The sequence below is a fragment of the Struthio camelus genome, chromosome Z, assembly GCF_040807025.1.
Source record: "Struthio camelus isolate bStrCam1 chromosome Z, bStrCam1.hap1, whole genome shotgun sequence".
Lineage (NCBI taxonomy): Eukaryota > Metazoa > Chordata > Aves > Struthioniformes > Struthionidae > Struthio > Struthio camelus.
Window position 1 is genome coordinate 22,703,135 of NC_090982.1, and position 27,398 is coordinate 22,730,532.

The window sequence follows — 27,398 nt, forward strand, 5'->3', positions numbered from 1 at the left end:
CGACAAGTTCTTTGTCCCTGTCTTTATCACTGTCAGACCCTCTTGGGTTTGGTTCTTCTTTCCCTGCATTCAAAATTAGCAGGCCCATCAGCTTCCCCTATCTGATCCCACACTGCACCACTTGGAAATCACAGAACTATTCACACGGGGGCCAAACCAGGAAAAAGACCAGTAGAAAACAGTAGTGGCACAAAATTTTACTTCTTACAGTTACATTATCTAACACTGGCAGACTTAACCATTTCGTGCTTGAACACTCGTTGTCTGCACATGCCCTAGTGCAGGAGATTTGCAGGCCAGATTTCTGCCAGTGGTCCTCCGTGCTGGGTCCTCTGGGCCCAGAAGTGAAGTCCTTAGGAGAAGAACAATGTTACTACTCTCAGGTTTGGATACTGAAACACAAGTCAGGCACAAAACACCCACTTATGCAGAGAGTCACCCAATCAGGGCAGAGAAAGTTCTGCTTGTTCTAGACGCTCTTCTTCATGCAAAAAGGTCTTTTATAAAAGTTTCTGCAGCTAAGAGATTAAAATGCCTTACCGGTGCTATTATATTTTGAGCAGTACTATATCCTCATTTTTAGGTAAATGATTTTTGTTTTGAATGATAGACTCTTAAGAGCTTCAGCTAGACCTGCCACCTACTGTAAAAGCAAAAGGTCAGTCCACTGAGCAAAAATGAGTCCAAAAGCAATGACTTACAAGCCTTGTATGAACCTAGAGGTGAAAAACAGTTTCTCCCATGAGCGGTTGACCGTGTGGCGCTTCCGACTGTCTGCAGTAGTTCCAACTGATTTCCTGCAGGTGTGGGTTACGCTGCATTGCAAAGAAGCAAGCTGGTATCCTGTCTGAAAGTGAAGCAGTTGCACTTTGCTAAGGTCAGAACCAGACTGAAGTATCATAGATATCATATTCTCACCCCTTGTGCCTGAGCATCAAGCACTCCTTTTAGGCACATCATAAGCAGGTCTCTCTTCAGAATCTATTTCATGGAAATAAGTTAATGTTGGGTGCAATATGTGATATGGTTTTGATTAGTTTCTAAAGATATACGTATCTCCATATTTAGACTGAAATATCTCCTTGAACTGTACAGGAAGGTCTAAGACCTTGTATACATTTTTTTTTTTTGATAAAGGAGGAAGGAAAGGCATTTGTTTTGCTACATGGGTGCAGCAACACTGTTTTGTCTTAAGGAACTTTTGTGAATCGAAGCAAAAAAGATGTGCATTTTATTTTCAGCAGAGAAACTGATCTGCTAATAGGGTCAGTACTTAGTAAGCTATTATGGTACTGAAATCTATTAGACTTGGGGCATGGTGTTAAACCTCTATGATTTCTTTCGTACTATCCCCTAAATTAGCTAGTGCTGTTTTCCAGCTGGTTCAATTTCTAACTACTTTTCTGACAAAAGCAGAGAGGGAGCCCTGTTGACTACTGTATTTTCGATCAGTAAGAAAATGTTGTGTTTAGAGGTGTAACATAATAAAATCTTTCAATTTGTGCACCAGGACAGAGTCAAAGAACTTTACTGACTTGGTATATAATAGGACACTTAAAACAACTACATAATGCAGAAGTAGCAAGGACATAGAAAAAAGCCAGTTGTACAGATCAAGTCACAAACTAGAAATTAAGATTTGAGATTTATCATTATTTTGGAGGGTGGTTATGAGATTTTTTTTTTTGGTCTCAATTAGAATTTTAATCTGAATCCTAGAGGATATTATTACCAGGCTATCTTTCACCTAACAGCTTAGAAAATTTCAGCCTAAAGTGACATTCTGGCAGTTACTAGTAACAGGAAATAACTTTGGTATAAAAAGTGCCAATGGATCTTAACTACTGTGACAGTACTCCTAATCATGATGCAAGTCACGCTGACTTAAAATCTAAACCTATTAGCTATACTTCAAATTCAGTATGAGTATACTGTTTTCTTGAGTGTGGTTAAGATAAGCTGATTCTGACTTTATAAGTAACTACCTTTAGCGAACGTTATTTTTGCTACTACGGGGAATTCCAGCTAGGAAAATTCATTAATTTTTATGTGGGTTGAATTTGCTTTCATTTCAATTATGAATAGTAGAAATGTTTGTGAAGAAGTTTTCTGAGCGATATAATCTGAGACCTTTAGTTTCGAAAGTCTAAATTAAAGAAAGATTTAGATTCGATTCTGCTTGCCTCCAGTTGTTGCATTCAGATTTAACACTCACACTGAATTTGGAAAGTAGGTTACCAGACCAGATACAGCCAAGAAAATCTTGTTAACAAGTATTACTGTACAGCTTTACAGCCCTTTAATTATAAGAAAAAACTTACGTAAGTAGCTGTGCAGGTCAGTTCCGCAGATGCAGCACTGAAGACAACATGACATCTACACAGTTCACTAGGATTTGGTAGTTTTATATACCCAATTGGGTAGGAAGTATGTGTCTTCACCTGATCTATTCCTTACAGTTAACTTTGATTTTCCCACAGTTAAGTTATATGATTCCTTGTATAGGCAAGGCTGATTGACTTTCCCACAAAAGATCTGCTCTCTTACATTTTAAATACATCCATTCTATATGGTTGATCTGTTGATTTATAGTTCTCCCAGATGACCTACTCTTCTACTGGACTGTGCTCTCAAATAACCTAGCTGTCTTTGGACCATATATTTTCTTAGATTAACCTAGTCATTTTGTGATTATACTTTTTCCCAGATAATCTGCTAATCTGTGGACATGATGGTATATTTTTCTTCAGGCGCACATCAATGTTCTTTCAAGGCACAGTATCTCAGACTTTCCAGGTGTGGCTCATGATAGCTTATTGTGCTTCATCGCAGATCTGTTGTTATTTTAGAAGGTCCAGACTTTCTCGTGCCTGTGGAAATTCAGTTTACATACCGATAGTAAACGAAAACATACACAAAAAGCAAATTTTCTGATTGCTTGTTCTAACGTACGTCAAACTAGATTAGCGTCAAAATTGTTTATGGAAAAGTTCATTTCTCTTCAGGCTGCTGTACAGTTTCTAACAGAAAGCCCTCTCCACTTCTCTGGGCAACGTTAGGGGAGGTTTCACTCAGCCTCCCGCGCTGCTGCGGCCTGACGTCGCACCTGCTCAACGCGTTGCTGCGGCCTGACGTCGCACCTGCTTCAACGCGGGGCGGCTGCGCAGCTCGCCACTCTCGCTCCTCCACACCGGCGGCCGCTCGCCCCCTTCGGCAGCGCGCAGCGCCGCCACCCCGGCGGCCCCCGCCCGCGGCCCGCCCCGACGCGCCGACCCCGCCCCTCCCCCGTGCGGCGCAGGCGCCCTGCGCGCCCGCGCTCCCGCCCAGCCGGCAGCCCGCCGCCGCCGAAGCGAGGGGCGGTGCGGCGCGGCGCGGCTCGCCCCGCGCATGCGCCCCGCCCCGCCCCGCCTCGCCCCGCCCCGCCCCCAGCTTGCGGACGCGACGCGACGCGACGGTCGCCGGGGCGCTTTGTCGCCGCCGGGGTTCCGGTACCGGAAGTCGCCGTTGGAGCTTCGCCCCTCCCCCCGCGCGGGGCGTGTCCGCGTCCCCCCGCCGGGCCCTAGCGACCGCGCGGCGTCGCCGGCGGAGGAGAAGGAAAGGTGGGGTGCGGGGCCGGGGCCGGGGGCCGGGGCCGGCTCGGCTCGGCCCGGCCCGGCCCGGCCCGGCCCGGCCCGGCCCTGCCGGCGGGCTCGGGGGCGGAGGGGTCCGTGCCCCACCGGCTGGGCCGCCCGCTGGGCCGGCTCCTCGGCGGCGGGCGGGCGGGCGGCGCTGCCGCTGGCAGGCGGTGCCCTTGGGGCCGGGGGAGCTGCCGTGCGGCTGTAAGGGGCAGGGGCGCAGGCTTGGCGCTGTTGGTGAAGTTCCCCAAAGTAGCGGAGGAGTTGTGTAATTTTTGCGAGGCGAAGATTTTTAGGTTTTTGAGTTTTTTTTTTAATGGTGGTCGCGTTTGGGTGTTACTAACGTACTGCTCTGGACGCTCATTAAATCTGACAGCTCTGTGGGCGTTTTCCCTTTAGCTACAAGCATGCCGACATGTTTCCATAGACTTGCTGGATATACCCTCTAAACCACTAACAACATTACTAGCTTAAATAAAATATAGTTGTGGTAGTAAAATATATAATAAAATATAGTACGCTCTGTAAGCGTACTGAAAGGACGATATAACTTTGATTATAGCTTGCGTAGAAATTTTGCTCTGTATTTGTAAAAATCCCGTGATACTTTTGGCATAAACCACCGATTACACTTTTTTTTTTAGTTTCTAGTGTGAAAAAGTTATTTATGCTTGATTTTGCAGGTCAGATTGGCTTTACTTTGGGAAGTCTCACTGACGTTAGTAAAGTTAGTTAAGTATGATCAGAAGCTTGTGGAAAGAGTATACGGCACCGTTTGTAGGAAGTGCTCACCAAATACACGCTAACTTATTAAACAAAGACTACTTTTACTGTTTGTTTTAATTTTATAGGGCTCCCACAAGCCATGGCATCTGAATGCTTCATTTTTTTTATCAGTGAAATAGTGTTCTTGTCTTGAGTGTTTGTATTTATTGCTAATCAGAGATTAATACATATTTAATAAGGGAGTGTTGCATATTAAAGACCCATTCAAAAGTAGCATTTGCATGGAACATTCTTTAGATTTTTTCTGTCTGCATGACTTAGGAGTTATTTCAGGAGCTTTTCAAATTGCACAGTGATGTCAATGTGATGGTATGTTTTGATTATGTTTTGGGATTACAATTTTTCACACAAGGTATTCACTGTTGAGTAGAGTTAGTGGTGTTTCTATTCTTGAGAGGAAGCAAAGGCTTTCCAACTTAGAAGGTCTTATTTATAGCTACGTATATTTTTTCATATAGCTCATTATGAGATGCTGAGGCAGGATGCAGTGACTTATCTTAGAGCCCAGTAATCAGCCTGTTTGTCTTTCAGTGAATGCTAGCTAATGAGCCGTTTAGGAGGACCCCATTCACAGGACAGTCAAGTGCAACTTGAAGGTGACTAGTTAATGATTATAAGGCCTATCTCAAATATAGTACATAATTACCTGCAATTGTTTGAACTGTGTATCTAGGCTGATAAAAGTTTTGAGCTGGCTTCTTAAAGAATGTGGAGATTATGGGGAAAAAGGTCCGTGTATACATTAGTTAATTATCCTTGAGAGATGGTCTTTAAGGGCTGATCTGTTTCCTAGCTAAGGCTTAAAAAGCTCTCAGTGTTGAGGGCTACATCTTAATATGAACAATGCACAGTGAATTGATAAGGAACAATTAATAGAGGTATAGTTTTCCTAAACCCTTACTGTCACCTATTTTGCTTTATCATAGAGAGTGATTTGGAGTCTCCTGCTATGAATACTCTATCAGGGTTGTATTTCAGTCTCTGCATCTTCTAAAATTGGAGTTGTTCTCCATTAACTAATAATTTAATGGGCCTTAACATGTGTCTGGCAATCGTACCATGGACATACCTGTACTTCTAAAATGAGATCTTCAACAGTTTTCTCAGGTGAGATGGAAAGGAAACTGTGACTCCTTAGGACAGGGGTCATCTTGTGAGTGACAGCTCTATGGTAGTTACATGGTTTGGTGCTTAAAAACATGTCTACCAAGTTGAATTCTGATTGTGATTAAAATCACAAATGATGCCTTTAGATATCCTTATTAAAAACTGGAGCAAACTATTCCATTGTGCTTTTGTTTCCATATTACTCCACTTGCTTTTGCAGGTACTTTGGAGTAACTTTGAGTGCTTGAGTATAAAGCAGTGTGAGAAAAAATGTTTTATAAAAAAGTGGTATGAGAAAGAAGAAAAGGACTTACCTTACTATGCTTTTGCATAAAGAAAAGTTACAGGATTATTCTAGCTGCATAATCTGCTAAGCTTACATATTCAAGCAGAAATGCATTTTTATTAACTATATTTCTAGTGGGGAAATTAAAAAAAACACTAGAATAAACAATTTTAGCTTGTAGTTCATATCCTGCACCAAACACTTCTGTTTTCAGTCAGGCGGAAATAGATTGGGGCAACATGTAGCCACAAGCTTGAGATGGTAAAGAAGACCTACAGGCTAGGTTCATGTTTTGCGCCTTGGTATGGAAGTCCACCTGATGTGAAATTTAAAAACAAAGCTTCATAGCTTACTAATCTTACTGCTGGATATGGCTTACCCTCATGAGGCCTTTTTTTAAGGCAAATACGCTATGGATTTATTTTTATCAGTGACACTGAATCGGCAATTTTCTTCTAGAAGTTCAGTTCAGTTTAATGCTACTGTATATGCCCAAATACTACTGATACATTTAATAGGCCATAAAAATACTTTCACATAGAAAATACCAGGTTTATTAGCAATTAGAGTCCTTGCTATGTAAAAGGATATCATACAGAAACATTTTAATATTGACCTACTTTGAAAAAATTCATAGTACATTCATTTTTCTCCAGTTATAATTACAGAATTTATGGAATCTGTTCTCTTAGGAAGAGAATAATCTTCACAGAATAACATTTTGTGTTGATATCCTTCTGAAGACTCTACCAGCAGATATTTTTCAAAATATATTTTTTCTGTTTTCATCTGCAAAATTCAAGCTTAGAGTCTGAGCCTGTAAGAGAACAGTTCCTACTGTCAGCTAAGGCTGATGTTGAATTACATTTGATGGTCGTTGTTCACATGATTTAGTAGTGATACTGTTTGGTAACTATTTATGAGTATTGACAAATTGTTCTTTTACTATGTTGCCAAGTAAACTAAAGCATATCTCTGTATTACAGCTTTTAATACATTTCTATGATATGGAAAAGAGAAATTTTTGAAGCTTTCCAATTCCTGTAGAAGTATTTATAGTAGAAGATTCAAGTCTCTAAACTCTGGAAAATGAACATAAAAGCTGCGTGTTGAACATCATGAGTTTGTCCTCTCCGATTAGCTACACTGTCCCTGAAGTTAAATGGTAAGCTCCAATTTCTTATTTTAAAGTCTACTAATTTGGGTAATTTTTTTGGTGTTTTGTTTGAGAGATCTCTGAAAATATGTAGTTCAGAATGAAGAAGAGCCAGATAAATAATACGATACATAAAAGTTGTGTCGTGTTAACATAATTATAAGACAGGATTTCCTAGGAGGCATACATCAGATGTACAAAAATTCTCGTACAATTGAAAAAACATGGCTTAGAGACTGAGGCAGTTGCTGTATAAACAAAATAAATTAGGAGAACTTAGAGTTCCAGAAAGTTTTCCTGCATAAGTTGGAATGATGGATGTCAGCTACTCTATATGCACACACATGCACACACAGAGAACAAGTTTCTATCTTTGTCAGAGCAAAGAACTAAATATTGAGGGACTTGGAAAATATTTTCAGTGGTTATTGTATATTGAATAAAATGAGTGTATGGAGGGGGTTGTTTAGCACTTTTCCTTCTTCTGCTTTCTTTTAATTTACTGCAAGACACCCATATTTCTTTCAGAGCACTTACTTTAAGTGGGATGTCCTGACCCATAAAATTGTTTAATGTATTCCAAGGAAGGCAAGAAACAAACCTTCAGTTAAAGGTTTTCTGGTCTTGCATGTGTTTTTTATTTTGTACAACCTGATATGCGTCAGATCTTTGGCACAATTGAAGTAGACTTTAATTCATTTTGCCTATCTTAGTTGTAACAGCTATTTGTCACTATTTAAAGCCCGATTATACAAAGTTGCCAGTTACTTAGGGAGAAATTGCAAAATTCCATGACTGAGAACTTTGGTTAGCAAATTGAACGGAAGGCCATTCCTTCAGCCATGGAGGTTTAGAAAATCCCAATGACAGGTTAATAAATGAAAGAAAATATATCTCTTTGTATTATGAAGTTACTCTACCTTTTCTGTCAGATATGAGAAAAAGCTGGTTAAAAAACTTTCCCTGTAACGTTCTGTATCCAGTGTAATTAGCTGACTTATGAAGTGAATGTCAGTTTAAGTTTTTTGAGTTACAAAAAATTCATTCTACAGTGTAGAAGTTATTGGCTGTTTCACCTGCTTTTATGTTTTCCTGAAGAATCTTAAAAATGCTGTGAAAGATAGTGCCTTAGATAAAAGCTGTGGTTGATAAAGTACGTATATTTTGAAAAAACAATTGTTGATTAACTATTAACATGGGAAAGCAGAAGTACAAAGCTTTCTTTGAATTCCTATTAGATTGTGAATCATAGGCACTGTGAAACTTCCCAGAGACTGTATGTGATTTTGTCTTTCATTTAAGCTCCCGTTAGCTTTAATTATGCCTATAACGCTCTTACTCATCCTATGAATGTGGAAGCAATAATCTCCTTCAACAGATAGTGTGAAGTGTTCATAAAGTACTACGTATGCTGGAGGCCCTGCAGAGGTTAAAGAAAATGTTCTCACAGAAGTAAATTATAAGGCCAATCTGTACTGTAATTAAAAGGGTTTGAGTAGACGTTTAAGTAAGTTAAATAATTTAATAGTTAATATTGAGCGATACTAATGGTTCAATTTAAGACTATACTAAGAACAAAAGTAGGTTTCTTTTGTCTTACAGTCTTAATGCTTAAGTAATATGAATTTAGAAGTTTTGCAGAAAATGCTGTTTTAAAAAGGAGTCTAATTCTTTTTCTTTCTGCAGCTACTGTTGTGTCTTTAGTGCTCCTGGACATGTTTTTCATTTCTGTACTGTCCCCGATGTGTTATTATTTATGATATTGTGTAACTTTTGCTTTTTTTTCCCACTAGTCCAATTCTGGAGAGCAATTAATCACATAGTTAAATTTTCCACTGAGTCAGTTTTATTGTGTAGCTATCTCAATTGTGTTGGGCTGTTTTTTTTCTTTTTGAGAATCAGCAGAACGGTTGCAAGGAATGGTTTTCTTGAAAGCTGCTCAATATACTTTTTAATACACCTCTGAGGATTTAAAGGTGTTTTTATTTACTGCACAAGAAGTTATTAATTTCCTAGCTTTACATATTCAGCCTACTCTGCGTAAAAGGAATCTTAAATATCGTCAGATGTATAAGAAGCAACCCCACCAGCCTGAGAATAAAGTCATTAGCCTTTCCATGCCCCTCATTTCTTTGTACTATACTTTTCCCCAAAGGCTTACAGTTCTGTTTCAGGTTGTGTTCTGTTTTTCTCCTTAATCCGTACTTTGCCAACTTGGCCAGAAGGCTATCTGACCTTCTTTCAGTTATTTTTAGTTAAGGCTGTTCCGTCTTGCATTATAGCTAAATAAGCTGATTTGCCTACTTTTCACCTCTGTTTCCCTAGACATTAAAAAAAAAAAAAAAAGGCTCCGTATGCCTTTTCTGTGGTATCCACAAATGAGCTTTTACACAGTTTCCAGTAGCTCTGGCTGTTCAGAGCCTTCTTATTTCTTGCTTGACTTACCTCCTCATCTTGTTGCTGTAGTGAAGAGTTGTATAAAGTAGTGATACTTGACTTACTCATAAATCTTATTGCTGTCCCTTTCCCCTAAGTCACTATGGTTCCTTTAGCTGTGGCTCCCACGTTAATCCTGAAAGCTAATAATGTGGCTCTGATGTTCTTGCAGTGCGTTCAATTTTTAATGTTCTTTGTCTCCTAGATAATAAATAAAATGTGTGTTAAATACATGACATTCTGTGGAACAGTTATCGATGACATACAGTTACTCAGCTCTTATATGGTGAAGTCTGTCTTGTTTTTAAATGAAAATAGACATAGTATTTAATACATCATAAAATATTTTTGAGGTACTGCTAAAAACTTAAATGTCTTCTATTGTTACTAGTAACGTATTTACATTTTTAAGTATTGCCTTTAAATTATTGTTCCTCTTCTCACAACATTCTTATCTGTTCTTGCTGGTCAATTTATGTGAGGGAAGAATATATTGTAAGGTAGAGTTCTCAGTCCATGAACATACTAATGATGTCTGTGCACAAACCGAAGCATGAAGTTGTCATTTTTCATTTATAAAAGACCCAAATGATTAAATCCCAGTAAGTCTGATAGTTTTTGTAACTAATATTTAAGACTTCATGTAGACGAAGAAGCTGCTTTTGCATTTTCAGCTTTGTATGAAATGGTACCAACTTTATGATTAAGTTAATTATACTTCTCTTTGCAATGTATTTTTTATTTTGCTGCGCTGACAACTTACTTTTTGTGTCTTGCAGGTAACTATTTAGCCAGTCTTGTTTATATAAGATACCGTGAAAACTGATTTTTAGCTCTTGAAATCAATTTAAAATTGGCCAGTTTGATGTTGTGCATAAGATTGATAAACTAGTTTGTTTTACTGTAATTAAACATGTATCACTCTATGTATAAAAGCTTGTTTGGATTATTGTAACAGTTTGTCAAACTCGAGAGCTGATGCCACTAAATGCCGAGTAGTATTCATTTTAAATAAAATGAAATGAAATCGTCAAGGAAATGAAGAGATGAAGTTGTTGGAATGATATTTTTGCAGCATCTCAAAATTTTATTGAATTAATGATAAAGATAATGGGGGAAAAAAAAGAGAGACCGGGATGTATTTAACTTTAAGAAAACCCAAGAATATATCTGTGTCTGCAGCTATCTTGCACAATATGTAATTATAAAACTTCTCTTTAAAAAGCAATAGTATGATGACAACTGCATAATTTTACTTAAGTGCATGTTTTGAGTTTTTGTCTCACAGTCTGAGCATTGAAAGAAGGGGACGTTCAGCTATGTGAGGAATATTCACGTTGTTTGAAAATATTGGTATTTTGCAGTTTACGTGGTGCCAAGAGTGAGTCACGTTTATTACAAAATAGCAGTGAATCAGAATTGGACATTGCTGAAGATCTGAGAAGGAAACTCCATCAAGCTAAGAAAGAAAAATTAGACATAACCATTAAACACAATCAGGATGTAAGGTTTTTTTTTTTATTCTCTTTAATTATTTTATTATTGGAATAAATGTAATCTTGTTTCATTAAAATAATCCTTCCAGGTGGTGTATCAAAAGGTCAGTTACTACCTTTAAAAAAAGCAAGGAAAGGGATACTGTACAGGCCTTTCGTATCTGTTCATAGGGACTGTCTGCCCCCCCTGCTGGCATTCACAGCTCAAATCTAGACTGTTTTTAGTTAGTTGTTTGTTGTTTTTTTTTTGCGGAGAGTTAAGGTATCATTTTAATTCATTTAATATAATTTTTGCGGAAATCAGCTACAGCCCATAAACTTAGTATAATGTTTTTGTGGATGTGTGCACCAAATCCAGACAGAATATCCTTTAATAGTCTTGCAGCTTCTTGGCTTGGGTAAATTTGCAATTTTGCAAAATTTTGTTTTTTACACTAAAATATACAGAACACAAATATGATGACTTGTTTGTCAATAACTTCATACTTCAAATGAGAACTTCCCTTAAAGGGAAACATGACTTCTACTTTTCCCACATTACAAAGGTTTTTCTTGATGATACTGTAACAAACTAGTACTGAAATGAAGTAATAGTAAGAAACTAGTTTATTAATATTTCTTTAACATGAATATCAGCTTTTCATTAGTGTATATACAAGGAAAGGTGGGCACTGAGTACAGAAGTAGTGGTAATCAACTTTGAACTTGTTGCTACTAGGAACACTTTCCACAATTGCTAATGACATCTGACAGCTGATACCCTGGTTTGAACTGTGCTGGTGTGGAAGAATTACTACTACTCTGGATAACACTTCTGCTCCTAACAGTCTTCTGGGGGGCAGTTGATGCAAGTGCTCCTTTGTCTGTTTTGGGCAAAATCAGGCCAATAAACCAAGCCCGTTCCAAGCCCGTTTATTTTTAGGGAATGAGTCCAGATTAAGAGATTCCTGCCTCTCTTTTAGGAACTTGCTCCCATGTTGCAGTTAATTCCTTCCTTTCCTGTTGTCCTGTTCAACTGTTGGGCTGTCCTGTAGAAGGAATACCTGGAATTATGTGGATTTAAAGCAGCTCTTAAAATGAGAATTTGTAAGCAGAGCGTACACAGTAAAGATTACCTGCAGTGTCATGTCTGTGTAGTGGTTTGCACCACAAAGTTAGGTTAAGTAACTGAATTACTTCAGACTCTGTTCCTTTCCTTCTCTGCTTGCTGTACAGTTCCAGGTAATAGGAGCGCTCAAGTTACCCACGTGCAATATTGTTAAAGTTAAGGGGCTACTCTGTAGGCATCCTGAAGAAATCTCTATTTTACTTTCCACCTTCCTGTCTTGAAGTAGTTTGAACTTGGTTTTCTGAACCCAGTTTTTTGATGGCGGCGATGGGGCTGTGCTCCTTGATTTGAGCAAAATCACTCTTCAGAGCATTTCCATTCTAATTTGTTGCTTATAAAATTTAGTTGGATTCTTCTTCATTCTTGAATGCTTTCATTGGAGTTAATTTTATGTTCATATGCATGTTAGTCAGTTACTGGTCAGTTATTATGTTGGTCTGATAGGCTAGCATCCTGACATGACTATTTTTTACTGTGCAATTTGATTAATGTTACCAGAACATTGTCTGTTGAACACAATGATTCGGTTACTGCAGTTTTTAATTTGACATGCAGAAAGAGGACAATGTTATGACTATTTCTGTTTTTGTAAGGCAATATATTTTTGGAAAAAAGCAGGAGGTTTTTAAAGTACATGAACTTGATTTAATTTGCATAGAAACAACAATAAATCACTCAGAATCTGCATAAATACGCATTGTCACTTGCAAGGCTCCAAGTATTTTAAGTTCAAATGGAGTAAGAAGATAGCTATACACAAAATTCAGAGTATCTTTTGAAAACATTCTGTAGCTATATTTCTGTAATGTTACATTTTCTTAAGGAGTGTTGTTGACAGTTCTGTGGAACAAATTTCTTTTACAGCTGTCCAGCTATGAAAGTCAGATCGCCAAATTACGGTCTGAAATTGAGAAAGGAGAGGCTGTTCGACAAAGCCTGGAGTATGACCTGGCAATTGCCAGAAAAGACGCTGGCCTGAAAATATATGCTGCAGAAGAAAAATTAAGTGACGCAAACAAGCGGCTTGAGCAACTGCAAGGTAGGTTTCAAAAGAGCAAACACAGAACAATAAATAAGTCTTTTGCAAGTCAGGAAGACAACAGAGATACAGTAACTTCATTATGTTTTCCAGTTATTGCTATTTTTCTTGGCTCTCTCTTCTTTCCCATCTCATATCCATCTGTTTTGGTAAACTCTTATCCTTGCTGTCTCACGTGAAAATGAAAACTAGCCTACTAAGCCTATCAGCGCTTTTTCCTTTTGGTCGTTATCTTTCATTCCTATTCAACTTTCTGTTGTTCCCCCCTTTGTTTTATTTTCAGGTTTCGCTGCTGTCTGTGTACAGGATTGTAATCGTAGTGGTTATCTCCATATCCAGCAGTTCTTTTTCTTCTTACTTTTCTATGTCAAGAAAAATAAAATCATCCATTCCTGCTTATTTTTGGCCAGTCTGTATTTCATTTACTTGAACTCTAACAAATTCTGATCACACTGCTTCTATATTTCATCTTTTCAAAGTTTCAAGCTTTTTGGTATTCATGTCCGGTTTACTTCCTTCTCCTCCTCTTCCTTATTTCCCCTTTTATAGGTAATGGAACATGTGTGTTGTAGAGTTACTCTGTTCTGTGGAAGGGAACATAACAGTAGTGTATGGAGGGGAGTTTTTACCTAAGCATCTTTTTTTGCGCTTGATTTTATACTCAGAAATTTGGATTTCCTTGGTCCTTCCCAACAGAGAGTGGGCAGATTTCTGGTTCTTACAAGGAAGTGATGTGCGTTTTTATTTATCTAAGCAAGTGTAATACCTTTTCAACCTAATACAGGAAATACTTCTATGAATTTGACCTTTTATATTCCATGAACAGTTTAGAATTACACATACACATTGTTTCAAGAAGGACTTAGAAACACCTAAGAATTTAAGTATTTTAAAGTTTCCAAGACAATTAGAAAGTTGAAATTTTGACTGGTTGGGGAGACTCAAAAGCAAAGTAAAACATTCTTACAGACAGTACAATGAAAAAAAAAAAGTATTTTTTCCTGTGGAAATTCCTTTACCGTTGCAAAACTAGCTGTTAGTTTATGTAGAGGAAAGCTGTCTTTTTTTCCTATGCATGCTCATTCTGTCTGCTTGCCAGTTTCTAAATGTCCTTTGAAAGTGTGTGCTTTAGAAGGGAATAGTGCTTTTGTGTGTATTTTAAAATGCCAGATATTAAAATCTTGTTTTGTGATTTACTTTATGATTTAGAAAACGAATTGTCTGCCAAAAGTGAAATCATTGTGACATTGCTTTTTGTTTTTTTGTAGTTAGTGACTACTGGTTTTTTTTTTTCCTGATCACTTAGAGCTGCCTTTATCTTTTGATTCATACTTTAATGTGACCAGTATTTGACTGCTTGGACAGAGAGGCCCTTTTGTGGCTTGCTATCCTCTTCTGTAGTTCCTTCAATATATTTTTCTTCTCTTCTCAGTGAGCCATGTGATAGTCTTTTCCCATTGTTTGTTCCATTGCTTGCCTACTGCTTTCTGATGCGTCTCTTCTGTTTGTTTTACCCTTCTTAAGTTGAGATGAAATTACAGAAACCTGCACGAAATTGAAATAAGAATATATTAGAAAGTGATGATCGCTTAAATGTCAGCATAGCTCGTTGTATACAGCAGAATGAGAAATTAATATGAAGTAGCTTCATCTGAAAGCCAGTTTGTAAAAGGAAATTACTCAGTCAATCTCTATTACATAATAGCCGTATGTCATGAAGATTTCAGCAGTATTTATAGCTTTTGCAGAAGACTACGCACAGTCTTCCTCTATGTTAGGGCGTTTACTGTGCTGAAGTTCTAATTCCCTTGAGCAGCAGTAAATTTACTTAGAACTAAGTTAAACCTAGCATAACCTGCCTTAGGATTTCCTGTGACTCTCTTCACTGCACAGGCTACCTTTACTGTAACTTAAAATGAGCTCATTCCTGTAAAATATGTAAAACGTCCATTCATGTGTTTGCAGATCTGTGTGCTTAGGCTTGGAAAGCAAACATTTTGGGAGAGATCAAGGAAATTCAGAATAGGTCAAGGTTGTTTCGTCCTAAAAATTATAGGGGTTAAGGGTATCTCGTGGTAGTAATCTCGTTTCCTTCGAAAACCTACAGGAATGTTGATGAGGGAATAGGGAATAAGAAAGAAGAGAAAGGGGATTCTAGTGTTCCAGAAAGTATAATGACCTGCTGGAGTACAGTATCTTAACAAAAGTTGTAGTGGACTTTTCAGTAGTTCACATTTTAGGATATAAGAGAGTGTTTACTCACTTGGACATACAGGACTTCAGAGAGCTGTGAAATAGCAAGGTTAGTAGCAAGAGGAGAAGACAGTATGAACTATAGTTTAAAAGAAAGAACAATGGAAAACGTGGTAGAGGTATTTGAATTCAAATGTATTCAGTTCAGTTCTTCCATTCTGAACAGTAACTTGAAAGATGCCCTTCACGTTAGCTCAGTGTGTATATATTATTGGATGTTTGGAAGTTTGGGTGAAATGGGATTTGACACTTAATAATAATGTTGATTGGTAGAAAAATAACCAGCAAAGTTAACTGGTATAGACTAATCTCTATATCAGAGCTGGCCAAGGCTTGTGGAAATTGAGTCCTCCGTGCTGTAGACACCTCACTTGAAAGAGTAATCTCTAGTTTTTATCCCCTCCAAGAGGCACTGAATTTTGATTTATCAAACACTAAACCATTTTTAGGTTCTTGTGTGAAAGATGCTATTGGGACACAAAATTTTATTATTTCTTTATAAAGAAGATAGTGATCTTCAGTGCTAGAAATCTTAATGTTGTAACGTACCACAGAATATCACAAAACACAGGAGAACCAACACTCACTATACAATTTTTCTGAACAAACTTAGCAACGATACTTGTCTTGTTTCTTTTTCTGTAAATAATAGTATTGAATGAAAATCTTCAGCAGAAAGTGGCAGAGACTGAGAAGATGTTTCATATTGCTCAGCAGAAATGGAAAGAACATCAGCAAAGACTTGCAAGTGACTTAAATGAGAAGGATGATATTCTCAGGACCTGTAATAATGAGTATGAATTGCTTCTTAAGGAAAGAATCAAACTAGAAAGTGTTTTGCAGGTATGGTATCTTATAGTTGGGAAGATGAATTGCATGAGATGATGTCTGGAACTTTTATGGTGAGAAAATGTATGGTGGGTGGGTTTTTTCTGGTCTGGGAAAAAAAAATCCCCAAAACAGAGAAATATTGCAGAATATGTGTGAAGAATATACTTTTGTAAAGTCATATTATTTCAATCTTTCTCCCTTTGTTGGAATATATTGTTGCTGTTTTTCATGGTAAACAACTAAACCAAGTTCTCAGTGCAAATTGGTGGTTGGGTGTTTGCACTGGAGTGCAAAGCTGAGTTAGTAAAATCAGGGAAGCAGAAGACCTAGCCTCTAAATCCATTTCCCTCTTATCTCCCCAGTCTGACATGTAACAGCCTCTGAAACTGAAAATCATATGTAATATGGAGACAACACATCTGTCAGACAAACCAAACTGTGATTATGGGATTTCCAGCAGCGTTGTGTGTTATCTGGTCCATTCCCATGTGAAAGATATGATGGCCTAAAACCTCATTGACGTCTTTTTTTTCTGTAGACTTAGTGCAGGTGGAAGGAATGACTGTTGTTGGAATTTCTGCTATTTGATTAGAAAAGAAACACACTCCCTGCTAAGAAGAGACTATATAATCTGTTTTATACTGTGGGTTTGTATTCTTCAGATAATCAATTTCATTGTAGTACTGGAAAAAAGTCATCTTTAAAGTTCTGTTGCACTGATATGCATAAATCACGTAGATGTTAAATATGTTTTTCTTATTATTTCTTATTTTTCCCACAGTCAAACAATTCAAAACTGAATTATATTTCAAAGGAATCTAGTCATTATGATGTGGAAGTGCTGAGCTAGCATGCCCGATCTTGACCTGTTACATAGGGACAAAAATGATCACATGAATATAATTTAATCATTTCAGTCTTAATTATCCACAATTAAGCCACCTTATACCTTTAGCAACATAAATGAGTGTATACTCAATTATAGTTATTTTTTATGCTTTGAAAGTGCAGTGTGGAGGCACTGGTAAGGCTGATAGCCATTTACTTATATGCGTGATGTACACAGAGAACAGCTTGCTACCTAAAGATTTGCTTTCTTTCATTTAGCTAGAGAGATTTTTTTTATATTCACGTTTTCTTCTTTATATGTCCTTTTAACACTTGAGAGACTTGACTCAGTTGGGCTGAGCGTTGCTCAAACTGTGGAAAATTTATTTGGCTTTCTTCCCACCCAGTCAGCTCCAAGTCTGGAACAGCGTCAAACAGTCTTCCCAAATGACATGAAATAATCTGGTAGCCTAAAAACTAAGTTCTGACAGTAAATCCATCTGTTGTACTATGTTATGATGCTGTTCAGGCAACAGAATTTTTTTTTTAGTAGTAAGATAGGGCTTACAAGGTAAACTGCAGGATATGAGTTTATGCTTTCATAGGATGTTGTAGCAGTTTGAAGAGTATCTTCAGTTATGAAGTTATCCTTTGCCCGATCAAGGAGACCCCAGAGCGTAGCAAGGATTAAAGACATATGATAGAATTCCAGAGCAGAGAGGCAGTCTTAAAGGAGTTTGGGTTTCAGTCAGAACAATGGGAAGCAGAAAGAATGGTGTAGTTGATGTTGCAGGTGTTTTATTGATATTTTACTGGTTAAAAACACCTGTTTCAAGCATAAGCAAAGCAAACTATCTGTATTACACCATCAAAGCTTCTATTTGTTTATGAATATTCAGTAGCTTCCTGAAGTTCAGAGTCTGCTATTTATTGACAGAATAGCTTCAATATGGTTGGAATAGGTAGGAATAGCTTTTTTCTTTTTCTTTCTTTTTTCTTTTTATTCTTTTTTTCCTCTTTTCTCCCCTTGCCCTCTTCCTTTGCTTCTTTCCAAAGGACTTACCAGCCAGGCAGAACTTCTGGGATCGTGACAGTAGGCTATGCTATTTTAACGGAGTTGGGAATTACTGCTCTCTCCTTTCCAAGCAGCCCTCTTCTCAGAGGCAGGGAATGGCCAGTAGTCGTGCTGATACTGTCCTAGAAATATGCTCATTCAAAACAGTCATTCTGCATTCTACCTGCTTTTTGAATGTTTCATTTTGGTTGCAGTCGATCTCAGCTGGATTTGGATTTACTACTAATGGAGTCACATTAGTAATTTGTACCGAGTACGTTCAAGTCGGTTCAAATTTACTAGACTGAACAAATGAAAACTCAGTTACTCAGTCTGTTTTACCTTCCTCCCTCTACCCTGAACCTTTGACAATATGGAGTTCCCTTTGAGAGTGTGTGATTCTTTTTTATTTTTTTTAAACAGCACCGAACTGTATTTACCTAGCATATATTTTATAAAAGTCACAATGTGAATACGCGTTTTAGTACAATTTTGTATCTGCTTGACTTTTCAGATATGTTGAGGATACTTGGGTTCAGAAAATAGGATGTCTGCAGAGTTGATGTGAAGGATTAAGCAATTTTTTTCAGATGAAATACCTAATATAACCTGCATATAGTCCCTGGGAAGTGAATCGATTTGATAGAGTGATTTTTAGGGTGGAAGAAATAAATAGTTGTTTGTTTTTATATATTATGATGTTGAATCTTGCCTAATTTTTTTAGAACATGGCAAATCTTAAAAAAAGGCATTTTTGTATTTTATACAGTGTAAACACTCCCAAAATTTTCTTTGTGTTTTTGTTTGTCCACAAGGAATTGATTTCAACTTGAGTCTTGGTTAAACCCTGCGCTGTATCTTTAGGAGCATCTCTTAAAGCATATAAGCAGAGAAGATTCCCTACTTATCTTTGTTTCCAGAGTATTGTCTCTTCAGCTGTTTGTTTAAGGGCAGGACCTAGAGAGAAGGTGGAATAGTGAGACATAAGGTAGAAATCAGGTAGCATGTGGATTCATAGTGTGTTCACGCTTGTACTGTAACAGGAATTGTGTTGTGCTGTTATCTTAGTGGCCAGGAGTCCTGGTTGTGGAGCCAGGACCTCACTGCACTGAGTTTTCTTCAAATGATGGACAAAAAGGAAATCTCTGTGACAAAGGCAATCTGCCCTCCAAAAAAAACTAACCAGGTAAATGTGAGAAAATAGGAGGATAGGCACTCATTGGTGTTCAGGCAAGTTTCCCTAAAAATGAAAGAATGACTTGAGATGGAGGTGTAAATTTACCTGAGATAAGGTGTCCAAGAATAAAGTGTGTAGTGTAGTCTGTTCCTGCCCAGACTTCTGGAGAACAAAGGTGAAATGCTGCAGAAGCTCTCCCTCTGAAAGTTCATGGTTATGTTGGCAAATGCTTTGAAGGAACAGTAGGAGAAGCATAAAAGAATAATTTAACAAATAAAGTGAAGGAGAAGGAGAATATTTTAGAGAAAAACATGACTTGATTGACAGATGACTCCCTAAAATCTTTCCTAAACCAGCACATACATGATTGACTTTTCATTCAAAGTCATATGTTTATGAAAGTTATATTAGCTACAGGCTATGAAGAAACTTACCTTTAGATACAGCGTGTTTTTAACCTTGGTAAGTAAAAGAGCATGGGCTTTGAGACCTGCCTAAGAGTAGACTGGCTTGATTTGAAGAGGGTTTCCACTGGACTTACCTTAAGTTCACAGATTCACAGAATGGCCGAGGTTGGAAGGGGCCTCTGGAGATCATCTAGTCCAACCCCCCTGCTCAGGCAGGGTCCTCTAGAGCATAGTTCCCAGGATCACGTCCAGGCAGGTTCTGAATATCTCCAGCGAAGGAGACTCCACAACTTCTCTGGGCAACCTCTCCCAGCGCTCTGTCTCCCTCACAGCAAAGAAGTTTTTCCTCAGGTTCAGACAGAAACTGCCTGTGGTTCAGTTTCTGCCCGTTGCCTCCTGTCCTGTCGCTGGGCACCACGGAGAAGAGACTGGCCCCATCCTCTCGACACCGTCCCTTCAGATATTTGTATACATTGATGAGATCCCCTCTCAGGTCCTCTCTTCTCCAGGCTGAACAGGCCCAGCTCTCGCAGCCTTTCTTCAGAGGAGAGGTGCTCCAGTCCCCTCAGCATCTTTGTAGCCCTCCGCTGGACTCTCCCCAGTAGCGCCATGCCCCTCTTGTCCTGGGGAGCCCAGCACGGGACACAGGACTCCAGGTGAGGCCTCCCCAGGGATGAGGAGAGGGAGAGGATGGTGGAGGAGGGGGTCCCTCCACCTGTTGGCAACACTCCTCCTAATGCACCCCAGGATCCCCTTGGCCTTCTTGGCCACAAGGGCACGTTGCTGGCTCATGCTCAACTTGTTCTCCACCACGACTCCCAGGTCCTTCTCTGCAGAGCTGCTTTCCAACAGGTCAGCCCCCAACCTGCACTGGTGCAGGGGGTTATTCCTCCCCAGGGGCAGGAGCCTGCACTTGCCTTTGTTGCATTTCATGAGGTACCTCTCCGCTCATCTCTCCAGCTTGTCGAGATCCCTCTGAATGGCAGCACGGCCCCCTGGTGTGTCAGCCACTCCTCCCAGTTTTGTATCATCAGCAAACTGATGCTGTGGGTGCACTCTGTGCCTTCCTCCAGGGCACTGATGAATAAGTTGAACAAGACTGGGCCCAGGACTGACCCTTGGGGGACACCGCTAGCTACATACAGGCCTCCAGCTGCACCACTGACCACAACCCTCTGAGCTCGGCCATCCAGCCAGTTCTCAATCCACCTCACTCTCCACTCAGCCAACCCCCGCTTCCTGAGTTTACCTAGGAGGATGTGCTGGGAGACAGTGTCCAAAGCCTTGCTGAAGTCCGGGGAGACAGCATCCGCTGCTCTGCCCTCATTGACCCAGCCAGTCATTCCATCACAGAAGGCTATCACATTGGTCAAGCATGATTTCACCCCTTGGTGAATCCGTGCTGGCTACTCCTGGTCACCTTCTTGTCCTCCACGTGCTTAGTGGATGACCTCCAGCATGAGCTGTTCCATCACCTTTCCCGGGATGGAGGTGAGGCTGACAGGCCTGGAGTTCTCCGTGTCCTCCTTCTTGCCCTTTTGGAAGACTGGGGTGACATTGGCTTTCTTCCAGTCCTCAGGCACCTCTCCTGTTCTCCTTGACCTTTCAAAGATGATGGGGAGTGGCCTAGCAATAACATCCGCCAGCTTCCGCAGCACTCGGGGTGCATCCCATCAGGGCCCATGGATTTGTGGGTGTCAAGTTTGGACAAAAGATCTCTAACCTGATCCGCCTTGACCAAGGGAGAGTCTTCCTTTCTCCAGACTCTCTCTCTTGCCTCCAGGGTCAGGAATTCCTGAGGGCTGGCCTTAGCAGTAAAGACCGAAGCAAAGAAGGCGTTCAGAAACTCTGCCTTGTCTGTATCCTTCGTCACCAGGGCGCCCGCCCCATTCAGCAGCGGGCCCACGCGTTCCCTAGTCTTCCTTTTGCTCTTGATGTATTTGAAGAAGGCCTTCTTGTTGTCCTTGACATCCCTTGCCAGGTTTAATTCCAAACGGGCCTTAGCCTTCCTTGTCGCATCCCTGCATACTCTTGACAGTGTTCCTATATTCCTCCCAAGTGGCCCGTCCCCTTTCCCACATTCTGTAGGCTTCTTCTGTCAGGAGTTCCTTGCTCATCCATGCCGGTCTCTTGCCCACTTTGCTGGACTTGTTACTCAGAGGGACGCACCGATCTCGAGCCTGGAGGAAGTGATGCTTGAATATTAACCAGCTCTCCTGGACCCCTCTTCCTTCTAGGGCCGTAACCCGTGGGATTCCTCCAAGTAGGTCCCTGAGGAGGCCAAAGTTTGCTCCCCTGAAGTGCAGGGTTGCGATCCTACTTATTGCCCTGCTTCCTCCTCGCAGGAGCCTGAACTCCACCATCTCATGGTCACTGCAGCCAAGGCTGCCCGCAGCCTTCACATCTCCAGCCAGGCCTTCTTTGTTGGTTAGTACAAGGTCCAGCAGCACGCCTCTCCTTGTTGGCGTCTCCACCACCTGTGTCAAAAAGTTCTCCTCAGTGCTCTGCAGGAACCTCCTCGACTGTCTGTGCCTAGCTGAGCTGTCTTCCCAACAGATGTCAAGGTGGCTGAAGTCACCCATGAGAACCAGGGCCTGTGATCGTGAGGCTACTTCCAGCTGTCTGTAGAAGGCCTCATCGACGTCCTCTTCCTCATCAGGTGGCCTGTAGTAAACCCCCACAACAGTCTTAGCCTGCCCTGTAACCCTTACCCACAAGCTCTCAGCTTGCTTTTCATCCACCCCGAGGCAGAGCTCCATACATTCTAGTTGCTCCCTCACATAAAGAGCAACTGCAGCACCGTGCCTTCCTGGCCCGTCTTTCCTAAAAAAAACACGTAGCCATCCATGCCGGCGTTCCAGTGATGCGAGCTATGCCACTATGTTTCTGTCACTGCAATGAGATCATGGCCCTGCGACCGCACACAGATCTCTGATTCTTCTTGTTTATTCCCCATGCTGTGTGTGTTGGTGTACAGGCATTTCAGAGAGGTCATCGAGCGTGCAGGTTTCCCAGGAGGGGTGCAAGAGGATCCTCCTCCAGTTCTATGCAGTGTTTTGTAGAAGCCATGGTCACTGAGCTTTAATACTGAAAAGAGAGGTAGAAAAAGGTCAGTGTTAGAGAGGTACACTGTCTCAAGTGAAGTTTGGCCTAAGATCAGGAGTAGAGGTTTGTTTGGGACGTTATATTCTCTGTCAGTGGGTACATATGCAGACGTAAAAGTCATTTTCAGTGGCAAGTGGTCAGCTAGAAAGTTTTTCACTCCTGAAGTAAACCTGATTCACTGCTAAGTGTCAAATCTTAATCTAGTTTCAACAGGAAAAACATTCTCTTTCCCAGTATTGCTTTGTTTTGTATCTGTTCCTTTGCCAGTCATATGTGTCAGCAAATACAGAATACATAAACATTAAAAATGCCCTTGACTGCATTAGTTGTTACTTGGAAGTTGTGCGTGTTAAAGTTTTAAATTTTACTTGGTTTAAATTGGGCAAATAAACAAATGCCTGAAAGATCTGAGTTTATAAAAGGTAACTTCAAAATTGTTCCAGTCTTTTGCATCAGTTATTTACAGGCCTATTTTAAAGACTTTTACAGCTGTTGTGAGTTATGAAAAGAAAGCTAGCTAAAGTTGATTTAATTTTCGTCTTAATATGAATACAGAAATGAGATTCTAAGCAAGTATGCAAATTCTGGCTAGAAAAGCTGCATTTCATGAACTGGCTATGATAGTCTTCATCTGCATGTAGAAATGAAGACAGCTTAATTTACTGTCTCTAAGAGATGGAGGGAAAGCAATCCTCTCAGCTTTCCAACAGGTTTTGTGATGTGCTCGTTTGGGTGTGCTTAGCATGCCATCTGCTTCATGATCAGAAAAAGCAGAGTATAGTAAGAGCAATAGCATCACCTTGTGGTTATCCAAAAGAGAATATTCCTTCCCAGAAATAACCCAGGGATCAGTCTTAAACTACTTGTGAATTTCTTGTTTATACACTTAAAAAAAAATTAGTTGTCTCTTTCATAAAGAAACATAAAGAATAACAGTGTATTTTGTGACATGCAGGTATATAAACATATGTATGCCTTTTACAAAGTGAAATGTGTTTTTCTTCGTACCTTGTAACTACAGGTGACCATTCGAATAAACTCACAGTTTTATGTTGGACAGGAATCTGAAAAGTTTTGAGTCTTCTGGCATATTCTGAAATTGTACAACTCCTGTTGAATTACGTGACAAACTTGATGTGTTCAGATTGATTTTTAGTCTGGTTAATGTTATCTACATTTCCAGTGTAAAGTATTTTTAAGTCTTGATACGGTGTTTTCCATCCATCTACACATTATTCCATCAGTGAAGTCTTTCCTCAGTATGCTGCTGTTAATGTCAGGAAAATGTACCTGGAGAGATCAATATCTCTGTCTTTTTAGCATACTGTGAATAGTTATATGTTTCTATATGAATAGTTAAATGTGTTTTTTAGTATACTGGTAGGAAGAAACCTATGTGTTGATTTGATATTACAGGAATAGATATTAGGGGATTAGTTCATATCTGGGTATGTTATTACTGAAGTATCAGAAATCGCTTCAAATTCCTGTTTTTTCTTCACGTTTGTTTCCCACGCATGTCCCTTGCTGTTTTTTCAGGGAACATGAATGAAATCGAGCCATAATGCCTCTGCATGAAAGAAGAGAGAAAATAAACTTAAGTTTTTAGTTAATAGTTGATAGCACTTAGCATTGCAGAATGATCATACTTCCACTGTTGTCGTGTTTGAGTGGTCAGAACTTTCTATCTGCAGTCTGGAGGAATTTGTTTCTTTGATCTTCATGTATCAACACAGTCCTGTTAGACTTCAGTCTTTGAAAGAATCACTCTGTATGAATAATGCATTTTCTCTTCCTCCTCCTCCCTGCTCTAGGTATGCTTAATGATTTGTAATTTCCAGGAACAAGAATATGTGACGTAAGAGTAATAGCAGGATTTGCAGCTGGATAGCTCTGGTTTGTTTTCACAAAATGTCTTGCAGTGATGCTGAATAGGAATAAATGAGCAGGAGGACTTAGGGTAATAGTTCTTTTTTTTTTTTTTTTTCTCCCCCCCCACAGAAAGACACTTTAAGAAATTGAGTCTCTGAAGGTTCTTCAACTAAACCATTGGATTTGTAGCTTGTTTCTGGTGCTAGTTATGGAAAAGCTTATTCCTGTCCGCTAAACCAAAGCTATTCTTATTGGCACTTCTGGGATCCTCCAGCTTAAGTATGTGCAAGGCTACTGGGGGTTCATTATTCAGCTACTTTCCTCCCAGCCTGGGGTGGTGTTCTTACATGTGAGATTTTATAGCTGTGACTCCACAGAAACGCTCCTTCTAGCAGCGTTAGTAATTATCCCAGCTCTAGCTGGTTCAGCTTCCAAATGTGGAATCTGGAAATAGGGAACAGCTTGCTTATTTTATAGTACTGAGCTCTTCATAGTTCGCTTAGATAATTGTCTAAAATAGTTCAGTTTCTAGACAGAAGAGTTTCTCTTAGTATTTAGTTTAAGGCAGTAACCATTTGTAAAAACGTCTGATTCAATTTCAAGTTCCAGTAATTAAAACCAAAATCAAATAGAACATCCTCTCCATATTTATCCTTTCATCAGGTTTACTTAACTCTTTCCCTCCCCATCATTCCTGTTCAGCTGGGAGAAGGAAGAGATTGGCAGAGCAGCCTGCTTTAAGCTGTACAAGGTAACAGGGCAAGGTTTTTCTGTGGAGAGATGACTCTGTTTTTTAGAATGACTGCAGAAGATTATACTCATGGTGATTTTAAGCAAACATATTTTACTTGATAGTGAATGAAGAGCATGTGGGCTGTTGGGTCAATGGTTTCAGTAATAAGTGTGAACTTTTTAGGTTCTAGTAACCTGTTCTCAAGCTGTCTATATTCTAATTGTATTCCTCTTTTAAACTCCTTTAGTTTAATACTCTATCTCAGTAAAAGTATGCCCTTCAAATTCTAATTTTTTCTAGGACCAGAATAATGCACTGCAAAATATGCACAAGAAAATGAAAGATATGGAGCTGGAACATAACAACTGTTCTGAGCTCCTGAGACGACAGGCCAGTGAGCTTGAATACGGCACTGAACGAGAGGAGCGACTTAAAAAAGAAATTGAAGTAAGGTTTTTTGATTATTATCACTCCTAGTCTCGACAAGCCCTGAAATGTGTGTGTTTGAGCAATTTTATTTTTGAAGGATGGAACTCCTGGTAGGCTGCGAATTCACTGTAGTGCGTTCACTAATGTTGAACATCCATTTTGCAGAATAGGTTGAAGAGGTCAGTGTCACTAACTTTTTGTGTCTGGTTTGAGCCTGGGGTTTGAACAGTGTATGGGAAAAGGCTTATGAGAGGACAAAAACAAGGCTAAACTCAGTGCAACTTCATTTACTTTAAGAAATCTGCAAATTCTGCCTAACCGCTTAATTTGTCTATCTTCTTAGGTTTTTGGCTTAAGAGACCATCTGTACATAATTCCATTTTCTAAAATTAGTAATTTTTGTCAAAAAGAGTCTATTAGAGCTTAGAAAGGTACCACATAGTGCGCTAGGAGACAGAAATGAAATACTGGAACACCACCATGGTGTTTTGCAGCCTCTTCCAATCTAGGCTTAAATGTTAAAGGTGGTTTTATTTTGCTTGTCTGAGTGACATGTGTCACTGAGAAGTCTCAGGTTTTTTTAGGCTAGCATCTTGTACTAAACTGCTACTTATGGTTCTCTCCTCAGTTTCAGCTGAGCTTCAGCTAAGTTTCAGCTTACCTGCTGAGTAGGATTTGTAGTAACTGTGTTACCTGAACATACAGTCTGGACTGAGACTTTCTTGGTAGAACATTTGTCACTGTGGGAAAGCAGTGACCAGATGGCTTTTATCCGGATGTACCTTTTTTTACCAGTAGAACCTTTAAACGTTTCCTGTAACCAATTTTGAAGAATGAGCACTTGCAGGATATTTGGAGTCCTTAGAGGAATAAATGACGTACAGTTTTCAGCTGTATCTGTTCTCTGTTATCTTTCTCTTAAAGACAAAAAAAGTGTTTAAAGCATTAATTGCTAGATGGTTAAGAGTACCGCATTAAAGGCAAAGTACAAAAGAAGATTCCTACATTGTCAGCTAAAAAACCACTGACTTATTGACCAACAAGGCAGATCTCTGAGGACACAAATATCTACAGGAAATCTATTCTTAGATACCGTGAGCTGGACATATTGGCCTAGGCAGAATTACCTTGAGTTGGAAAGTACAGCACACTGTGAGTTCCAATAAGCCTTTTAAAAACAAAGATTTTTGCTTCCAACTGTTTACTTAGAGGCTTTTCTTCAAGCTCCCTGGCTTTTAAGATATCAACATCCATCTGTAGACTTGAAGAGATCAGTTCCTTGAAAACAAAAAAACTGTTGTGCCCTGGAGGTGGTTTTAATCGGGGAATGCTATCTTATTGACCACAATCAGCTAAGATATTTTCATTATTGCTTGATTTTTATTAGAATTTTTAAAATCTAGAGAGAAAACAACATATTCAAATTGCAGGGAGAAAAATCTTCTCATGATACTTGTAAGTGTATGCTTCAGCAATGATTAAGGAGAGTGTTTAACAGAGGGCCTTGCATACAAAGGTTTATACAAGTTAGTGAAAGTCCCTGTGATTTAAAAGATGTAGGTCATCTTAAATTAAACTAGAGTGCATGTGTTTTGGTCTCACTGTACAGCGTCTCACTGCTAGCGTCTCACTGTACAATTGCAAAAGTTAATTGCTTACAATTGCAAAAGTTAATTGCTTG

General features: G+C 39.5%; 1 protein-coding gene and 1 long non-coding RNA gene across 10 annotated transcripts in view; one reads left to right on the forward strand and one right to left on the reverse strand.

Annotated features, from left to right (window-relative positions):
* Positions 1 to 182: 182 nt before the first annotated feature.
* On the reverse strand, positions 183 to 3,186 carry LOC138064559 (uncharacterized). The gene is made up of 3 exons (XR_011137818.1): positions 2,322 to 3,186; positions 702 to 847; positions 183 to 352 (listed from the first exon to the last, which is right to left on the reverse strand). It is a non-coding gene; the product is annotated as an uncharacterized lncRNA (long non-coding RNA).
* A 187-nt stretch (positions 3,187 to 3,373) lies between these two features.
* The window catches only part of CCDC171 (coiled-coil domain containing 171), a 162,714-nt gene continuing 138,689 nt past the window's right edge, over positions 3,374 to 27,398 (forward strand). For 6 of the 9 annotated variants that reach the window (XR_011137725.1, XR_011137726.1, XR_011137727.1 and 3 more), the window contains exons 1-7: positions 3,412 to 3,599; positions 5,327 to 5,507; positions 6,780 to 6,958; positions 10,750 to 10,888; positions 12,854 to 13,028; positions 15,934 to 16,124; positions 25,589 to 25,735. Coding sequence is in view for 6 of the 9 variants with exons in the window: in XM_068927237.1 (XP_068783338.1) it covers positions 6,912 to 6,958; positions 10,750 to 10,888; positions 12,854 to 13,028; positions 15,934 to 16,124; positions 25,589 to 25,735 (699 nt within the window). In the remaining 3 variants the exon portion in view is untranslated. Of the gene's footprint in view, positions 3,600 to 4,931; positions 4,997 to 5,326; positions 5,508 to 6,779; positions 6,959 to 10,749; positions 10,889 to 12,853; positions 13,029 to 15,933; positions 16,125 to 25,588; positions 25,736 to 27,398 lie in introns of all 9 variants that reach the window. The other 3 variants (XM_068927239.1, XM_068927238.1, XM_068927241.1) reach the window with 3 other exon arrangements.